Genomic DNA, 19,042 nt, shown 5'->3' with positions numbered 1-19,042 from the left:
GTGAGACTGCAAGGAGCTGAAGGTGACAATGCTGCTGTAAACTCAGATAAAAAAGAAACATGCTGCTGCAGGCCACCTGTCTGCTATCTATTGGGGCCTTTCCCTGCAGACCGCAGGAGGGATTCTGGCCAAGGTCTGAAATGAATTTGCAGGTCGGACGAGGCGACGGATGCTTTACTGGGAGCCTTGCGGAGTCCTCTGTCTGTATTGTTAAATACAGAGGAGGGTGGTGATGTGGGTGAGGGCTGGCAGAGGGGAGGAGTGGCTGGCTGGCAGCGTGTGAAGGCACAGCCGCTTGCCATGGGTTTGGGGAATTGCCTTTGTGCTTCTGACCTTAAATCACCGCTCTTCTCCCTGCTTGTCAATGTAATGAAGAAAGAGGGGGAAAAAAAAGTTTAGTTAAGCTGAGAAGACAGAACAGTTACCACATCCCCCATCCTCCTTTCTTTGTTTCAGGACTGCAGATGCAAGTTTCTAAACATAAAAACAGCCAGTTGCACCATTTTAGAGGCATGGCCACCTGAAAGCATCTATCCAACACATAAAAGGTTACTGCTGGTGGTTTATAAGATATTCTTCATTTCAAGATCTAAATATAAGATTCTTGTGAAGTTTCCTGTACCCCATTGTTTCCTGTTCCTTAGCTCCCCAAATATATTTAATGTTAACATTCTATTTGTTAAATCCTATCTTCAGAGCATACTTTTGAAATACTACCATATGTTATTTGGGTTGTTTTGCATTATCTCTTGTGAGGTTTTATTGTGAGGTTAATAAGTAAAGAGTGAATGGAAGCAGCAGCTTCTTTCCTGTCCCTCAGTCTGAGAAATAACAGTATACACTGCCTGGTAATTTCTGGCTTTGCATGTGTATGTGCAAAGATCATGACATTTTTGATTTTTTCCATTGTAAACAAGAGATCAACAGAATGTTTTGGATAGGCAGTCTCATGTTTTTTAGTTTACTCTTAATTTAGCCCATATTCTTTGACACTAAATATTTACATATAACACTGCATGCACAGAAAACTGTCCGTTCATCATGGCCCCTAGTTACTCCTTTTTTTTAAGGTCAGGCCTTGCTTGTCAATCAAAAGATAACATGGAATATATGAATTGGAATTGGACAGCTCTGGAAATTTCTGAGTGTAAGGTGATAGAACTTAAGCAGAACACTGGCTTATTCAATTGCCTTTTTTCCTCGTTGGCATTTAATGAGTCAATGCATAATACATTAATTGCATTCACAGAGCGATAGAGAGGGTCATTTCTGAAGATGAGTCTTTCTGAAAACATCAGAATGACTACAGAGTGGTCATTCTTCACATCTATTTTCATTATAAATAGGGCATGCAAGTTCTTTATTAGCCTACAAGATTTACATCTTCTGCATCCTAAGACAGTTTTTACCAGTTGCTGGAAGTGACCCATGCTCTGGGTCAGAGCTGAGAGGAGGCATGAAGCTGCGATAATTCTTTAATGTGGAAGTCCTCTTTTACTTTTCTTCTTGGAGAATGGCCCAAGATCAAAGCTTCCTGATACTGGGTGACTGGAACTGTTTCATTCTTATATGTGTTAGATGGCTGGGCTGTGTCTGGATTATTGTAGCTCCTGACGTCATGTTCTTCAGTACACTTCAAAAAAAGCAAACTTAGGAACTAAACTGTAGAATGATAAAGTAAACTGAATCTACTGAGAGGAAAAGGAAGCTCACCCAAGCAGTAGTGTCAGTTTCTTAAGATATATGGATATTTATAAATAGTGACTGGTACAACTAGTTTCAAGGTAAACATTTGAGATTTGGTACAATTAAAAAGCTGCTGATGACTAGAGAGATCAGTTCCAAATCTGACCTCTATGTAAGAAGTTTTTTTTTTTAAAAGGGAATTTCTCTTCATTCAGTACATCTATTGGGTTAATTCATTTTATGTGTGTAATGTATTTTCCCTGTAAAATAGACAAAATATGTGCAGCATTCTTTTTTTCGAGAAATGGGGATTCAGTTGGTCTTATGCCTCATTTATTTGTCTAAGATCCAGTTAAAAGAAAAAAAAAAAAAAAAACAACACAAAAAAACAACCAAACAAAAAACTCCAGGAACCTGCTTACTAGAGCTTCACACAGCATGGAAAATGGGTATATGTGTATATTGCTGCATTTATAAACAGATGTTTGCATCAGACAGAGAGGTATTTACGTAAACTATATGAATATTTCATTAATTACAGCTTTTAGCATCCTGCCTGAGAGTGATACCAAACTGTTCAGGGTCTAACATGGACATAGTGGAGCATAAAAAGAAAGAAGAGCACTCTTTCTAGTGATTGAACAACAATAAATATGCTTGTAGACATGAATTTGCCCAGTCTGTCAAATGAAATTATAATCTCAAAAGATTAAATGAAGTTTCATCTCTCATCAACGTGGACAAACCCTATCTCAGTCTGAGACCATCACAAGTAATCAAACCCAAGCAAGCAAGAAGCCTTTCCAAAAGTGCATAGTGTACAAGAAAAAAGAATGGATAGCAAAAAAAAAAAAAATCAGTGCCCCAAATGGTCACTCTTAGTGAAGATCCTGAATGAGATGTTGGCAATTTGCTGTAGAAATAGTTAAAGTGAAAACTTGGTTTACGTTTTTTGATCTCCTTCCAGAGAATTACATTGAAGCCCTCTTCAATCTGTTTTACTCCTGTTGTATTGCTATGTAGTATTAAAAAAAAACAAACCAAACCACACCAAAATTTGCCACACTTTACGTTAGCTGTGCAGGAGGTCAAAACAAAGGGAAAAACCCAACTTCTTCACTATTTGGAAAGCGGCCTAGTGGCAAATGAGATAACAGACATGGAACTGTCACTATACCATGTGGAGGACTTTCTGGTTGGGTTGGTAATGCTGGGAGTTTGTAGGGGTAGAACTGCGGGTTAAAATCACAAGTGAGTTTATGCACTGACAGCTTGTAATTGAAGTACACAGATCATGCTAATGCATCATTTCATCTACAAGCTGCAGAGTCTTTGATGAGGAGCTTGTTATATTGCAAATCATCAGAAACTAAAAGTATAGCAAAATTGCTTCATTTTTGCTGTCCCCTTTCACCCAACCCTCCAGCAAAGCCCCACAGAGACACCATGCTGAACTAAATCTTTAAGTTGTTAGATTATGTGTCTTAATTAAAAATACTGCAAAATGCTACTGTTAAGTGTAGTGGTAATATTGTGACTTGGCAGTTTTGGTGTTATATTGATCAATTTCCACTTCAAACATGATAAAGCTGACATGGCCCGTGGTCCCCAAAGATGTTTTTTAAAAAAATTAGATCATTTAATTGTAACTGATGATGCGTGTCAGCCCCAGTCGCAGGAGGGCTTACAGCTGCAGCTCCAGAAGAAATGACAGTTCCCTACATATGACCCTGATGGCTTCTGTACCATGAAATCTTTTTCTTTATGGTATTGAAGTTGAAAGTGACACACACCTTTTCTGGTCAGATGTTGGCAACATGAGTGCTAGTGCTACATCATGCTGAATAGCAGTAAAGCTTTCTGGGTTAACATTTGCATATTTTACAAAATCCCACCTATATATATATATATTTTAAATAGCAAACAACATTGTAGATGGTTCAGTAAATCCCAATGTCTAAGCTGCAGCAATGAATTTTTCACCATCACCTCTATAGTTTATCACCACTGCTGTCCTTGAATTAGATTTGGCATTAGCAGTAATGGAGATCCCTGCATAGACGGAGTGCCGGGTAGCCAGCAGCATCTTGAGGTTTTGTTGTGTAGCTATCTGCAAGGACTACGTGTGGCAGTGTTCGAAGTGCTGGTTTCTCTGCTCCTGGTCTAGCTTAGTGCTTGCCCCGGTGCTGTCACTGGTGGGGTACAGATATAGCTCCTTTGCCAAAAAACAACGATAAAGAAAGGAGTGGAGGACTTGTCTATGGCTGGTTGTTCTTCTAATGCTTCACTGTTTGACTAAACCCAACATTACTGTGTGTGATTGCAACACTGATAAGGTATTTTATTCCGCTCTGATAATAGCGCTGTTTTGAGCCTCTGAGCAGTACTGAGAAACGCAAGAAGTTACAGGAACCACATCTCTCTACAATTTCGGCTTTTAGTTCTGCTGTCAGAAAAATTGCTGAGTGACTTTGATGCCTTCTGTATAAAATGAACTGGTGTAGTTCTTATCAGGAGAAAGGTAATCTTCTACAGAAGTGCGGTATAGCAGAAATATTTCAGTAGATGGGATGAATATACTCCTCTGGTCAGCACAGATAGTATTAGGAGTAATTTCCTTGGAGGATTCATGGCATTAGTATAGATGCATCAAACAGAGGCCTAATTTAACTCTTTAGCTTAGATAATTTCATTTATATTGTGTGTTGTGGCATCGAAGACTTTTTACAGCATGAAGTTCCAATATAAAACCTGAGCAATAAGACTGTCCTGCATGATTCAGATCAGAGACTTAGTTTTTGAATGATTGAAGAACAACACACGTCCCTTGATGAACTTTTTTTTCTTCCTCTCTTGCAAAACACTCCTGTGCATGGGTAATGGATGCTGTGTGGAGAAAGATTTTTTTTTTTCGAAGTGTAGAAAAAAATGTTTTTTAAAAAGTTTATATTGAACATTGTAAACATGAATCAATAAAAAAATGGAATTATCTATAAAGCACAGAAATACAGAAAACATCTCATTACATAGGAGGAAATTTCCATTCAGACTAGGTGATGGTCTGTCAGATAGTGAGCTATTGTTAGATTACAATAACTCATGCACCAAATGTATGGGGGGTTTTGTGCATAAAATGATCTTTTGTTATTTCTTTGTCAGATTTTGATTTTGTTGTTATACCTTCCCACCGCTTTGAACAAGAGAAATTGTTGTTTTGGCTTATAGGAACTGTGCCACCTCTGTCACCAGAAGAGAAGAATTGAATAAGAGAAGCAACAGGAAAAAATCAATTTGTACACACCGTTCCCTGGCTTTTATGGCTCTGCTAAGGGACAGTTCTACAAAGCAGTGACTGACTTCCACTGTCCCCTTCTAAGGAAGAGACTGAGCAAGTTTCTAGTTTGCTGTGTGGTTAACCACACTGGAAAACTTGATTTTTTTTTTTTTTTTTTTTTTAGTTGCTGAAAGACACAAAGTTCTTATTTATGGCAGGATAAACTGATTTATGATGGTGATTTGTTAGGCTGGTTACTTGTGCAGACATATTTTTACAAGGTTATCTTGTGCTCGTTGAATTCAAGTTTTAATGTCTTGAACTGGCAGACTTATTCTATACTACAAAGTCTCATTCAAGAAAAGAAGTTAGCAGTTAAGAAAGCTTAAGTTTGATATGTCTGGGGAAAAGACTGCTCTCGCATAGGAAGCGTTTGAAAACTGCTATATATCACAGGTATACTGAGACCTGAATTTCTTAGCAAACCCTGTCACACATTTACAAGAAGTTGTGAAGGCAATTGTAAGGGAATTGATGCTACAGTCCGTGTTTTAGAATATTGGACTAATACTGTGCCAGGCCAAAGAAATATCGATACAGTAAATAGAGAAAGGAAATACTCATGTTGATGGAATGAAGTATTCATTCAAGAAAGCGTCAAAAATCTGCTGTGTGCTATAAATAAAAAAAAAAAAAAAAGGTTTTTAGCTGTGATTGTGCACTGTTGTTTGTTTATTTTTTTTAGAGATTTTCAAGATTCCTAGAAGTGTTAGTATTGGAAAATACGTAGGACTACAATCCTGTTTTAAAAATGGATACTCTCTCTAAATTATCGGATTTGGCATGAAGATAGACAAACATTGACTGGAAAAAGTACTCTGCTTTTGAAGGAAGGATACTTATAGTATATTTATAATCCTCTTCTGAAAAACTAAGCAGAATTTCCGTTCCATATATTATTTCAGTTCAAGGGAAGTAACCTATGTAGGTATCAGTAATTCATTGACTTTGGGCTAAGGGTAGCTCCCATCATTAAGGATCTGTGTTTTTATTGGCTTTTAGTGATCAGACTGGGTAAGGACTAATCTTTAGAGGCTGAAGAATTTGTACAGCTTGTGGGAAAGGTGTGCGGAGAAACTCATCATTTAAAAAGAAAAAAAATAAATCTTTTTTTAACAGTCTCAATGGGATAAATGTATCTCCATCAGCACAATCTCCATCTGCTGCTGTTTTACAAATGTGACTGTATTTGTATACCTTCAGGCAAACCAAGCAAAGCATTATTATGTAGAACAGTAAATTCAAATTTTGAACTCTATAGCATGCTGTCCTGGTCTAAAGGACAGTACCTGGAGCAGTGAGACAGCTTTGATGGTAAAATTGATTACATACAGAGACTTGAGAAAATTATGTAGTGGTCCAACTGGATGGACTGTATATTTGATGGACTACGGTATACTTGCTTTTGGTGAGAATGAAACTAAGTAACATGATGCTCTGAAAGCCTTGCTGAGTATGTACTTGGCAAGTCTGTGCTCTAGAAGTTTGAGGTTGGAAAAGAGAGTTAGTGAAGTACAAGTGGGTGCAGGAGCTACAAATCCACCACAGACTTTAGTTGGGCTTCACTGGTGTTAAGGAAGGGGAGCTCTTGCAATTGAATGGCCGGGCAATCGCGTTGTCCTTGGGTCCGGCTGGACCTGTATTCTCCTTTGTCAGTCTTCCTTTTGTATTCATTTAATAACCAGCTGCATTGTTAACGTGCAAGGACTGGTTGTTTTTTATAAGACACTTTTTTGTTTCTTTTAAACTAGAAAGATGAAAACTACAGAAGCCTACCACGAGATACTAGTAGCTGGTCTAACCAGTTTCAGAGAGACAATGCTCGTTCATCGTTAAGTGCCAGTCATCCCATGGTGGACAAGTGGCTGGAGAGGCAAGAACAGGTAATATATATGTGTGTGTATATATATTACTTTATCAATCTAATCTTTATGCTACTCCAAGCTGTTACGAAGAAGTGTATTCGTGTGTGATATAGGCTCTCTAAGCATGATAGAAGCACCAGCAGTATGCTGACTGAATTTGTATGGGATTCCTTCTGCTTACAAAAAAACTACATTAAGACTGAAATGGACAGCTGCAATTATTTTGGTTTTGAGTCATAAACACATTTATATAGTATGTGGAGTGCTGCTGTTCTTCACAACTGATACCAACAGGGTTATTTGAATTAGAGAGTATTATTTTGATAAATATTTTGTCATTGAAAGCTAATAATATTACTACGGAATAGCTAAATGTGGTCAGTTTTGGTACTGCACTTTTAAATGCTTGTTATTCTTAACATTGTAAAATATATTAATTATAGATTTGAAGACAGTGTTATTATACTTACTTAGTGTACATTTATATTGCTTTTGATCTTGGGCTTTTTTGAGACACTAAGTAATACCAACTTGGTTTTGTTTTTTTTATTAATAAGCTGGTAGTCATAGACATTTAAAGGTCTGAAATTAAAATTACTTTGCAGTCACTTATGTATTTGTATGTGTCTGAAATTTTCCAAGAAGTGTCTTCAAATATATAATGAAAATGCATCTTTAGTATGGAGACTGGAAATACAACAGGAAGCCCATATGTAGGATAGTGCATATGTAGGATTATTAGTTCAATTTTCTTCTGTATACAATGTGACATGAAAACATTGAGTTTTTGCGTTGAACATAAATGTACAAATTTTCTATTTTACAGCAATAGGGCATAAAACCAGAATTTGCTTTATGCAGAGGAACTTCAAAATGGAATTTGCCATATGACATAAGCCCGAGCTTCTTATACTGTGCCTTGTGAATGGAGGGGAAGGTTTAGAGTCCAGTACTGGGTGGTGTCCTGGGACTGATCTCCTTCACCCACAAATCCCATACCGGAATTTGAAGTCCAGCATTGCCAAATCTTAGGGTATTCCAAACTTTCTTTATTCAACCCTATTCTTAGTTAAAAAGGAGCTTAAGTAATATCACAGGTTATAAAAACCTAAAAAAACCCAAATGTGAGGTAGTAACTATTTCTGTATCTTGTAATTAGTTGCAGATTAATTTAAAATTATGTTTTATGAAAAAAACTCTGTCTTTGGTCCTTGTATATTTTCCTTGGCACATTTAGTGATGGTGGTAGTTCCGTTACTATTTTCCTCTCAAAAGACTTAGAATTAGTGTGGATGAGTTTAGCTGCTACCTCTGTATGTGTCTCTGTTGAAATGGACAGTTTGTGCCCAGATTCAAAGGCATGTCCTATGACGGTTCTGCTTATTTGATGTTTTCAAGGCATACTTCCATGTGTCATTAGATTTTCACCATGGCAGTTAATGAAACTGTTGTCTCAGCAAAAGAAGTTGGATTAGGAATCTTCATAGTAATCATCTTCTAAAATGTTGGGTGCATGAATATTTTAATATGTGATGCTTTATATTAAGTTTTGTGCTGATTTTAGTCTCTAAACAGCTTAGCTAGTTCGATTTATTCACCAATTAGGTAAATAATTGGGCACTAGTGGTAGTCTGGAAGCATATTTGTTACCTGAATTAACTGGTTGAAGTCTGAAATTGCAAATATCATGTTTATTCTGAGAAAGTTTTCTGCTTTTTGTTTTGTTTGTGGTAGTGGGGTATTTTTGAGAGAGAAAGGGTTTGTTCTTTAAATGTGTTGATGAGTCTGCATGTACCTGGAAGACCAGGAACCTTTTGCGATTTCCTATTAGCAGGATAATTAATTAGACTGAAACCTGCTTAACAGGGTATGCACAAGAAAGCCCGTGGTATAGTGAGAGTGGGATGCAGCACAGCTCTGCAGAGAGAGGGAGGGAAGGGGATGGCGTAGCTGCAGACAGAGATATTCTTCCACTCTTTTGGGGTTTTTAAACTCTAATATCTTTTTCAGTATCCTCTGTGGCACTGGTTAAGCCTTTCACTTCTGTGAAGAAGCAACTCAAGCAACAAGGTTGCTATCTGGCATAATCAATTAATTTAGCAACTTCCAGTCCTGTTCCTGTGTGCTCAACAGAGCTGTAGAGGGACTGGAGTGGTCTGTACACCCTACCAGTACGCGCATAAAAAAGTAGCAGACAGCAGGTCTGGCACCAAGGGTAAGGCAGTGATAGTGCCAAGAAACCTCTAGGGCAGAACCCATTACAGATACTAGGGGTAATAATAGTTCTGGTCTAACCTGCCTTTATGGGTCTCTAGAGAAGATAGTAGTAAACACTGGATTCATCTTGCAGACTCCAGAGGCTTGTTGTTGGATGAAGGCTCTTCTGGCTTGGATTGAGTTACTTCTCTCAAAGCCTGCCTCATTTCTTCCTTCTGAATATCAGGCAAAAAAGACTTCCAGGATGATCTTTGTTAGCTTCTAACATACATGAACATTCACTGGAATTCTGCTTTGAGGAGTGAAGGTGTGATGTACCAAAGAAGTGCAATTGTTTTTGTGTGGACAATACCTCATTTCCCATAAACAGAACTATGGAGCAAACTGTAATTTTGCAGCATCACAGCCCATTCTGCAGGTGAAACTGCAAGAGACCTTGTTTCTAGGAAATCATTATAAGCTGCTGTAGTAGGGACTAATTAAGGGCACAGGAATAGATATGTTCAAGTAGTTGTTAGAGAAATAGTTCAGCGCCTAAAAATGGAGGAATGCATGAAGCCCATAAAAATTCCTGGAAGTAATTGCTTTTTGCTCCTGTCTATTGTGCTTTACTAGGGCTCTGCTAAATTAGAGTGATACATCAAAGAAATGGAAAAGATTAATTCTGATTTCTGAGTCCTTTAAGTGATTTTGGTTGTATATGCTGGTTAGCTATGTCTAGCTAAGGATTGTTCCCAGTTACTTCCAGAGCCCTCTGATTGTCCACAGGGCAAATGATCCATGTATTTCTCAGAAAGTTTTGGTATTTCTCAAGCTGACAGAGTAAGTTATGTGAAACTTTGTACCGACGAACTATTTCACCACTATAAAGGCAAAAATCCAAATACAATTTCAGAATATAGTTAGAAAGTTAAGGTTATTATTTTTTACTCGTTCGCTCAGTTACTTCATTAATTCTGTCCTACAGATTGTCAAATACTAGGAACAAAATTTGCAATTTTTAATTTAATTCAGAAATATTTTTAAAAAAGAAAATGTTGGAGTTTGTTATTCACCTTGCCCTCCACAGCAGTTTCTTTTCTCCCACAGCAACCAAACTTTGAGGAATAGTTGAAAAATCTTATTTCCTCTGAAATTTATTCATATATATGGTAATGTCACTTTGAGAAATCTTTTTCCCTCAGTTCACTTCAAGACTTGCTCAGGCCCTGATCAAATCTGGACTCATGCTGTTTCATACCAGGGAGACACGTAAAGGGAATGCATGAAAGAGTTAAACTTTTCACCAATTCCTTAAGTTTAAGTACACAGAAAGCTTCTCTGGGGTGGTCATTTTAGTTTCATTAGTCAAATATCGGAACAGGCAGCAGTCAAGACACCTTGAACTGAAATAGTATATCCCTTGCTCTGCTGGCGAGGCCTGTTTTGCAGAAGGATTAAGAGTACCTGGCTGTGCTGTGTGCTGGAAAGGGGTGCGAGAGCAGCAGGAGAGGGAAACCCTACAGTGGCCCCACTAAATTACGAAGCGGTTGATCAGATTTGCAAATACAATGAGATTGGTTCAATTAAAACTATATGTAAATCTGTATACATGTATTTGTATTTGGTATATATCTGTGTTTGTCAGTGCTTGAAAGCAAGGTAGGAGATGGAGTAAAATTTCATGGTTATTACTGAAGAACAGGTCTGATTTGTAAAATCCCAGTAGCTTTCCAGTATCTAGCAAAAGCCAGAGATTAAAGCAACTCAAATCTATTCTGAAATGGGAAGAGAAGTTGGTTACTACTCCTGTTTCCTTGAGCAGGAGTGTGTTGTGCGGAACACTTCCCCTAAGTTATTCTTGTTCATGACATCTGTCTGTAGTAATCTGGTAGTTTTTCTGGTTCCTTTTTCAACAAGATCAGACGTGCAAGTAGCATATGGTCTTGTATCTCCAGCTGTAGATTACCTGCCCTCAGCTTGTATTTTCAGCAAAATAAGGCCTGCTTTTAATATGATTGAGTAAACTCTTTTAAAACATTTGGATGCTATAAATTAGTCCATTTAAGCGCTGTCAGTTGAAAAAAAATAATCAGAGCTTCAGAGGTAGGTTGGTGAGTTTAAACCACTAATTTCCTGTGGATTCTCATGCTCCAGCTTACCCATGTTGTCAAATTTTTCACTTAACAACAAAACCCCTGCTTCTATTTTATGCCTTAACATAAGAATAGAAGGCAGAAATGCAGCTCATTTATTTTGTTTAGCTCTGAATGTTTTATAGTGGTATAGCTAATGTATATAAATATTTTTCTTTTCCCTAGTGTACCTCTTCTGTGTTTCTCCTTGTCTGACAGGTGTATTTTGGCTTTTGTTTCTAGGTTTTGTTATGACTGTAACTACAGTGGAAAGGTCTGCAACTCCTGTGTTTCATGGAGATGGGAAGACTCAGGGGGTGGGGGCTCTTCTTATCTCAAACTCCTCTCCTCAGGTGTAGAGGTTGAAACAGCAACAGCAGTAAAAATTATTGTCATTAGTAAGGAGTTATGCTTTAAGATTTGCAAAAAGGATTAAGTAGGCTTCAGCTGGAGGAATCGTTTTTCACTGGTTATCCATTACTGTGTACAGTGCCAAGACAACAGTCTCGTTGCTTTCCTCTGTCTCTGAGTACGCGCAATTTATAATTTGTCTCTTGTGGTAACAACCTTAATGAACACAGAACCATGACAGTGTATAAATTATAAAGTACAGAGATGGCTTTAAAGCTTGCCGTATTCCAAATAAAGGATTTCTATCACAAAGATAAGAGATATGCATATGTTCGAAGCTCTAGGCCATATGCAGAGGCCTGTCTCTCTTTGTGGGGTCTTCAGTGGACAGTCCCGTATGAAGGTGGGGGGTGTCTGGGTGTAGCTAGGAGGCTATTCAGGGTTTGTGAAACCAGGCAGAACTACTCTGAGGCTGATCATGGGAGCAGAAAGTGTTACCAGCTAGTGAACAAGGCCATGGCTCATGTAGTTTGCTTGTTTCTGCAGGTTGAGGTGTGGTACACAGCTGAGAAAGGCATGGCTTGGCACCTGACTTAGCATTAAATAATTGGCCATAGCTATAATTACGGGCAGGTAGAAGCAGTGACCAGTGCATTGGTAGAGGGTTCACTTAAGGTTTATGCTAGTCAAGGAGCTGATTAGAAGACCTCAAGGTGCCCCTGCAAGAGGTCAAAGTCTCCCTAGTCCCATATACACTTGCAAATTCAGGTTTTTTACTACTTGAGATGGGTTCTTGGCCATGTGATCGCACTGGCTTACACGTGATGGGGCTGTCAACACCCCAAGTGCTACAGTGATTGTTTCTTCTTGCTTTTGTACTACGAAGGTCAGAAGCTTAATTTGGCCCAAGACTATTTTCTCTTAGCTGCCACTGCTACAGGTAACTAGGTATTGACTGCTCCCTTTAGTTCTTCATAATGGCAAGATATTAACTCCTTCAGCTCAGGAACTCAAGTGCTCAGGTGAAATGTAAGCTATAAAGTGCTGGCTTGACCCTCCACTCAGCAGGAAGATGGGCAGTTACATCTCAGCAAGGGCAGCAATTGCATCCAGCTCTGAGCCAGCCAAATGCCCTGTCTGGCTGCCAGAAGAGCACCTTGACACCATTACTAAACACAGGTGTAAAAATACTTTTTTTTTCTTGTCTTGTTTTTTTGTTTGTTTGTTTTTCATTTTTCATTGATTAATCACACCTATGGAATATTTCTGTATATGCAATATGGTCAAAATTATTACATAATTTCTAATAGCCTTTGACTTCCCATAAGAGTGTAGTGGTACTGGAGTATCACCGATCTGTACTTGATCGCAATTAAGTGATTATTTGCCAGACTTTTTTCAGTGTTTTCCCTGTGTTGCATTTATTATTATTATATTAGAAAAAATACTATGCATAGTGAACTCCAAAGTGAGAAAGCTGTATTTAGATGTTTATAATGTGAGTACCTACATAAAAATATCCAAACTCCTGTTGTGTAGTACTGGAGTCTAGTTCTGCATTGAATCAAGGCATGCATGAGCTCAGCTGGGTCGCTTCCAGGCTGGACCCCGCTGAGGCTCTGGTGATGGTTAGGTCCCCAGTTCCCACAGACACATCTCAATCTGGGAGATTTGCTGCAGCTGATTCTGTATTACATGTCAGAATGCTTAAAAAGGGGCATGGGAGGGTAAAACAAGCTCTTATGATGGGCATGTTAAGTTCTCTATTTCTGTATTTACGATTTCTGCTTTTAAGGTTAAGATTTTTACCATATTTTTCTGTAGTGAGAATCGGAATCACGGGCTTTTTCTAGGTTTAAATCTGACTTTGAACCTAACTGGCTTCAGATCCAGATTTCTAAATCTAAACTTAATTTCCATACTTAAAAGCCATTTGATGTTTAGGTCCTAACTTGATCTATTTCTGATTTTTGTGTAGACTCTAATTCCTACCCCCTTGAAGAGATGTCATGTCTTCTGATTTCAGAAGAATCTCTGTATTCTTCTGTATAAAGCTTAGATATGAATATACTGATACACATATTTATTAAATATTCTCTAAATGTTTGTGTATAACCACAGAAACAGAGAAAAAGCCTTAAAGAGAGAGACTTATCTTTATGCTGAATGCATCAGTATGTACAGAGACAGAATCAAATTTCAAACTACAGTATGTATTAGTTTTAAGAACATTTTAACGTGGAATTTCTAAGTCTGTGCACTTTTATGCAAAATGGACATTCATGGACATGTCCTTAACTGTATATTTTGGAAAGAGATGATTCTTCTTATTTGTCTTGGAGTCGTGAAAGGGTTTGAAGTTGTTTTTCAGTGCTGAGAGTTTCAGTTTATATGAGGTAGGAGGTTGGAATAAACAGCTTTATTGCTTGGGGACAGCTGTAGTGGTGACGCTTTTATAAACAATGTTTCATGCTGGCATCTATCTTGTTCTCCTTTGAAAAATAATCTGTCATTTCATACTGTGTATTAAATAGGTGAGACAGTCTGGGGGCTACAGTCTACTTTCAGTTATATGCTGCTGTATAGATATGAATTCAGTGGCAGAATGTTGCTCTATAGGGGTCCACAATTAAAAAAAAGAAGCCAAACCAAAACCAGAAAAGGTGATTTTACAAAATTACTCATGGGTTTTAATTATTATAGAAAAAGACATGCATCATGGTCAGGTGTATATCCTCACATTCAAATGCTCTCACTCTTCATAGATGCATGCACACATACACGTAAGTAAGCAGGTGGAGTGGGCTGAAATTTAAAGAATCATACAACAGCCCACGTTGGAAGAGACCTGGTCATCTGGTCCAACCTTTTGTGGGAAAGAGAGCCTAGGTGAGACTACCTAGCACTGTCCAATCCCATCTTGAAAACCTCCAGTGATGGGGACTCTACCATGTCCATGGGGAGGTTGTTCCAGTGATTGATGTAACCTCTCCTGGCGCAACTTGTACTTGTAGCCCCTTGTCTTCTCCATGTGGCTTCTTGTGAAGAGAGAGCCTCTGTCCTCTTTGTAGCCACCCTTGAAGTACTGGAATACTGTGATGAGGTCTCCCCTGAGCCTTATCTTCTCCAGGGAGAAAAGACCTAACTCCTTCAGTCTTTCCTCGCAGGACAGGTTCTCTAACCCTTTAATCATGATCATGGCCCTTGTTTGGACTCTCTCCAGTCTGTTTGTGTCAATTCTTTCCCGAATTGTGGGAACCAGAACTGGACACAGTACTCCGGGTGCGGCCTGGCAAGCGCTGAGTAGAGTGAGATGATCGCAACTCTGTCTCTGCTGCCGTCTGCTAGAAGACGTACTCTGTCCTGCAGAAACTTTCTGAGGAGTGTTGGCACGCATGAAGGGCATTTTCAGACTTGCTAGTAACCATACACTGCTGTTTTCCTGCCCTTTTGGACCAAACTATTTAAATAATGCTGTTGGTATGGTAGTTAATGGTAATAAATTTATGATACCAGGGATATAAGTAATACTCTTTTAAATTACATAGAGATGTTGTAAGAAGCTTTAAATAAATTATTGCTGTTAGTTTTCTGATTATTTTCTAAATATTTTGCAGAACAGTATTATCTCTGGCTTTTTTGACTGCTGTCTGACCATGGTAACAGGTCAGATAAGGACATCTGAAAATCCCTAACTGGGCCTCAAAAAGTGTTTCATTTAAAGGATAGCTCAGGTCTTCCTTCTTTTAAGAACTTGTTTTCTTTTTTCATGCTGTGAAAGAGGTTTATCTTCTCATATGTTTACTTTTTAGTCCAGGCGTATATAATGTATCCCAGCGAGTTGTTTATAATAGAAATGCTCTCGCTATTTTCATAATGTGCGTGTTGCTGCTACCACGCTGTGTCCTCAAAAGTCCTGATGGGAACGCGGTACGAGTTAGTACCGCGCAGCCCTGCTCGTGGTGCTGCCGCTTCCCTGCGTGGGTCCCGGGGGCTCTGCACAGCACTGCCTGCGTGGGCGAGAGCGCCGGGGCAAGGTGGCCCCTTGACGGCAGGGCGAGCAATACCGAACAGGAGCTGCAATTACGGCGTGCCAAAGTAATGCAGAAGTGAAATACATTAGTAAAATTAAAATTGGTCCTCGTTCCCTCGGTGGGTAATACAGTTAATGAAAATAGATCTAACCAAATTAAGATAATTTATTTCATTAGTTTACAGCACTGTAAAACTTTTCGGGGCAGTACAGCTCTTCCATACAAACCTGAAATAGATGCAGTCCCACTATTCACTTCAAAGACCACAAAGGCTAAAAGTTTTAAGTGTATTAAAGCAATTCTGTTAATTGTGTCTATAGAGGATTCTCCCTTGCCCTTGGTAAAGTATTCTTAATTTAAAATTCACATTATGGTCGTTCTGCATTCTAGCCTTTTAACCAAAGTGTAAAGATGTAAGTGATTACTTTTATCTTTGAGGCCAAAAAAGAAATTCTGCATTTTTGTTTCAGAAGGTGGTACTGGTAGTACATGGTATTGCTATTTTACCTTTTTCCCCTTCTGTTTCATGTTGTTCTCATTTTCTCTGCTCTACCTTTCTCTTCTTCCTGCATACCTGCTTTCTGGTTTACAGGCTTTTACAGGACAGTGACCAATTCCTTGGAAAGAAAGAGGTGCCACCTCTAAACCCCATCTCCGCAAATACCTTCTCTGTTTTATTTTCTGGAGTCTTGATGTTGTCCTTTTTTATTTTCTGTCAGAAAGACACCATTCAAAATTGGAAAGTTATCCCAAATACTGTTTTTTTTCCTTGTTCCGTATAAGAAAACCCCAAATTGATAATTTTCTTGGTTTTGTTGCCAGCCCAAGCTTTTATAATTCTGCTTTAGAAGTCAGTCTGGCCTTAGCTTAAGCTTCACATTAACTTATTTTTCAGTTAACTTATTTGCATTGTAGAATTTGCTTGACTTGAAATGGAAAAATAAGTGCCTTTTTTTTTTTTTTTTGTCTGATTTTCTTCCTGGTACAATTTTTCTTCTAACTGGCTTATGTTACTTATTTCAAGGAAATATTTATATTATTAATTTGTAGTGGAATTTTTAGTCCTTCCTACAATAAATAGAACAACTTATCTGGACAGGAACATGGATGTGAGGGGTCTTTGCTTTTCACTGTAGTTTTTAGTGGAGATTCAGGTAAATCACTGCTGAGTCATGCAAGTCAGTTAACTCCCAACAGAACAGAAATAAAGTCGGAGTGGTTATTTTGGGCAAGGGAAAAAGACAGATTTTATCTCAATGGGAAACTTATGTTTATCTAATTTACTGAATAATAACAGGACGATTTTTATACTTTTTTCATTCTGTGAATTACTAATTATGAGGAAGATGCTTCCAGAAAAGGGTCAAGTATGTCCTTTCTGTTGTGGAAGTGATAGATAATTTATCTTCCACTGATGGAAATAGGAAAGGTCCTTATTCTTTAAAATCCTGTGTGGACAGGTCATTTCAATGACATGGTTGTGCTTTGCTGTAAAGGAATGGTACTGTGTAACTTAGAGTTAATAGTTGCGTTATGTGGAAGTAATTTTTCTGTGTTTTTGTTTTATTTGGAGTTTTAAATTTAACCTCGATTTTATTGCTTAAGTACGACCATTTAATTATTGAATGTAGTACTCTTTGGCTGTATTAAGTGGTTACTGTAATTTATAGGATACTTTGAGAAATGTCATGATTCCTCATGAAGTGACACAGCAAGATTTAGTGAGTGCAGCAGCTGAGTGAATGGAATTACGTAATATGACCTACTTGATGCGATATACCATAAGATTTTAATTTATTTCATCAGTATAACTGGACAAAAAGAAGATAATAGACCAGCCATGCCAATTCATTCATTGATTGATTTGAAATTAAGTCCATCCTAAATTTATCTTGAAACAACTCAGAGTTGCATATGAAATGGTCAACTTAGATAGTTTCTAGGGCTGGGGAGGAGGCAAGCAGGGAGAATAGGAATTTGGTTGGTTAGGAAATCTGGATGTACAAAAAAGTTATTTACTTATATATATCTGTCACATGCAAAACAGAAGAAACTACAATGCCTCTCTTTTTTTAAAATTTATTTTTATTTGATCTGATTTAATAAATAATTAAAAGTGTTTTCATAAGACCCAAAAACTTGCTGCCAACTGCCTTGTGGCACTGATAAAGGTTTTTGCTGAATCCCTGTGCCAAAGAAAGAAAACTGATTTGTAACCGATTCAGTTACACAGGTTGAGGGAGGTTCCATGCTCGGGATAAACAGAATTAAAACAAATACAGCATGACTAGTGTTTCCATGAAGAAGCAATTGATTGGAAACATGTGAAGCAAGTGGCACTACAAATATTAATGAACTAAAGATTTTCCGTAATATACTGCCATAAAGATTTTACTTTTGAAATAAATACTACTTTTATGTTTTGATGGCTTGTATGTGATATTTTAAGAATAAAAATTGTTGCCCAGATTCCTTATTAAGGTATCACTCACTTTCATGCCAGCTGCTTGTGATTACTTTAACTTCATTTGGATTGGAATTTTTTATGCTTCTTTTTCTAGCCCAGAGATGACTATTTATGAATTTGAGCAAAATCAGTTGGCTGTTATTATTTTAGCATACTTGTCATTTAATGTATTGTTTGTTTTCACATTTTAAAGATTAATGTTAAGGGCAGCATACATACGCAACCATTTCCAAAATGAAAAAAAAAAAAAAAAAAAAATCCTTTAGGCTGTATATTGCAAACATTTTCACTGACTGTGGAATAAACACCTGAGGAGTGAGGTATCCAGTACGAGCAAAACCTCTGGTCCTCTTACTATTTCTTCAGAATACTAGGCAGGAAGCCAGTGTTCAATCACTTTGTATCAAAGCTTAATTTCCTTTTCCTTTTGGATACCCTCATTTGTCTTCAAAAATCTTTACTTTCCTAATGTGTAGGAATTCATGATTGCTTATAATTTCAACCCATTTATCCAAAGCACAGACTAAATTAAATGTCCCAAAAGAAAGCAGTCATATCTGTAAGCATCTCTATGTAAAATTATTGAAAGTTACATTGAGTATTCCATCATACCATTTTTATTTATCTTGATTTTCTAGGCAATAATTACAACAAAGCACAGATTTCATAAAGCAAGCCCATCAGTATTTCTTCCTTGTAGTTACACTTTGTCACTATAAATAGCTTTCTCTTCATGAAGACTCTTTTAACTCATCCTCTCAAACAGAACTGATGAATTTTTCTCGTGATTTGAAGGTCAGTAAAATTGGTCTCTGTGCAGAAGAAGCATCTTACACTATTATATTGCAGTAGGATAGTGTGTATCATAGCATTCTGGGCAGGTGAAATTAATGGGCTCAAGGACTCTGACGTTTTTTCCTTAAATTAACAAATGTCAGTCTTACTGAAAAGCTGAAGATTGGGTAGGAAGCACT

The 19,042-nt window shown here is 37.7% G+C and overlaps 1 protein-coding gene across 11 annotated transcripts in view; it reads left to right on the top strand.

The window, feature by feature from the left end:
* The window catches only part of PARD3 (par-3 family cell polarity regulator), a 461,320-nt gene that overhangs the window by 194,414 nt on the left and 247,864 nt on the right, over window positions 1-19,042 (top strand). For 7 of the 11 annotated variants that reach the window (XM_049798454.1, XM_049798446.1, XM_049798447.1 and 4 more), the window contains exon 5: window positions 6,772-6,903. The exons of the other annotated variants lie outside the window; for them this stretch is intronic. In XM_049798454.1, coding sequence (XP_049654411.1) covers window positions 6,772-6,903 — 132 coding nt within the window. The remainder of the gene's footprint in view (window positions 1-6,771; window positions 6,904-19,042) is intronic. 11 annotated transcript variants of the gene reach the window in all.

This window comes from Accipiter gentilis, chromosome 4 (assembly GCF_929443795.1).
Source record: "Accipiter gentilis chromosome 4, bAccGen1.1, whole genome shotgun sequence".
Classification (NCBI taxonomy): Eukaryota; Metazoa; Chordata; class Aves; order Accipitriformes; family Accipitridae; genus Astur; species Astur gentilis.
The sequence above is the reverse complement of the archived record's forward strand: the minus strand, read 5'-3'. Positions and strand labels throughout refer to the sequence as shown.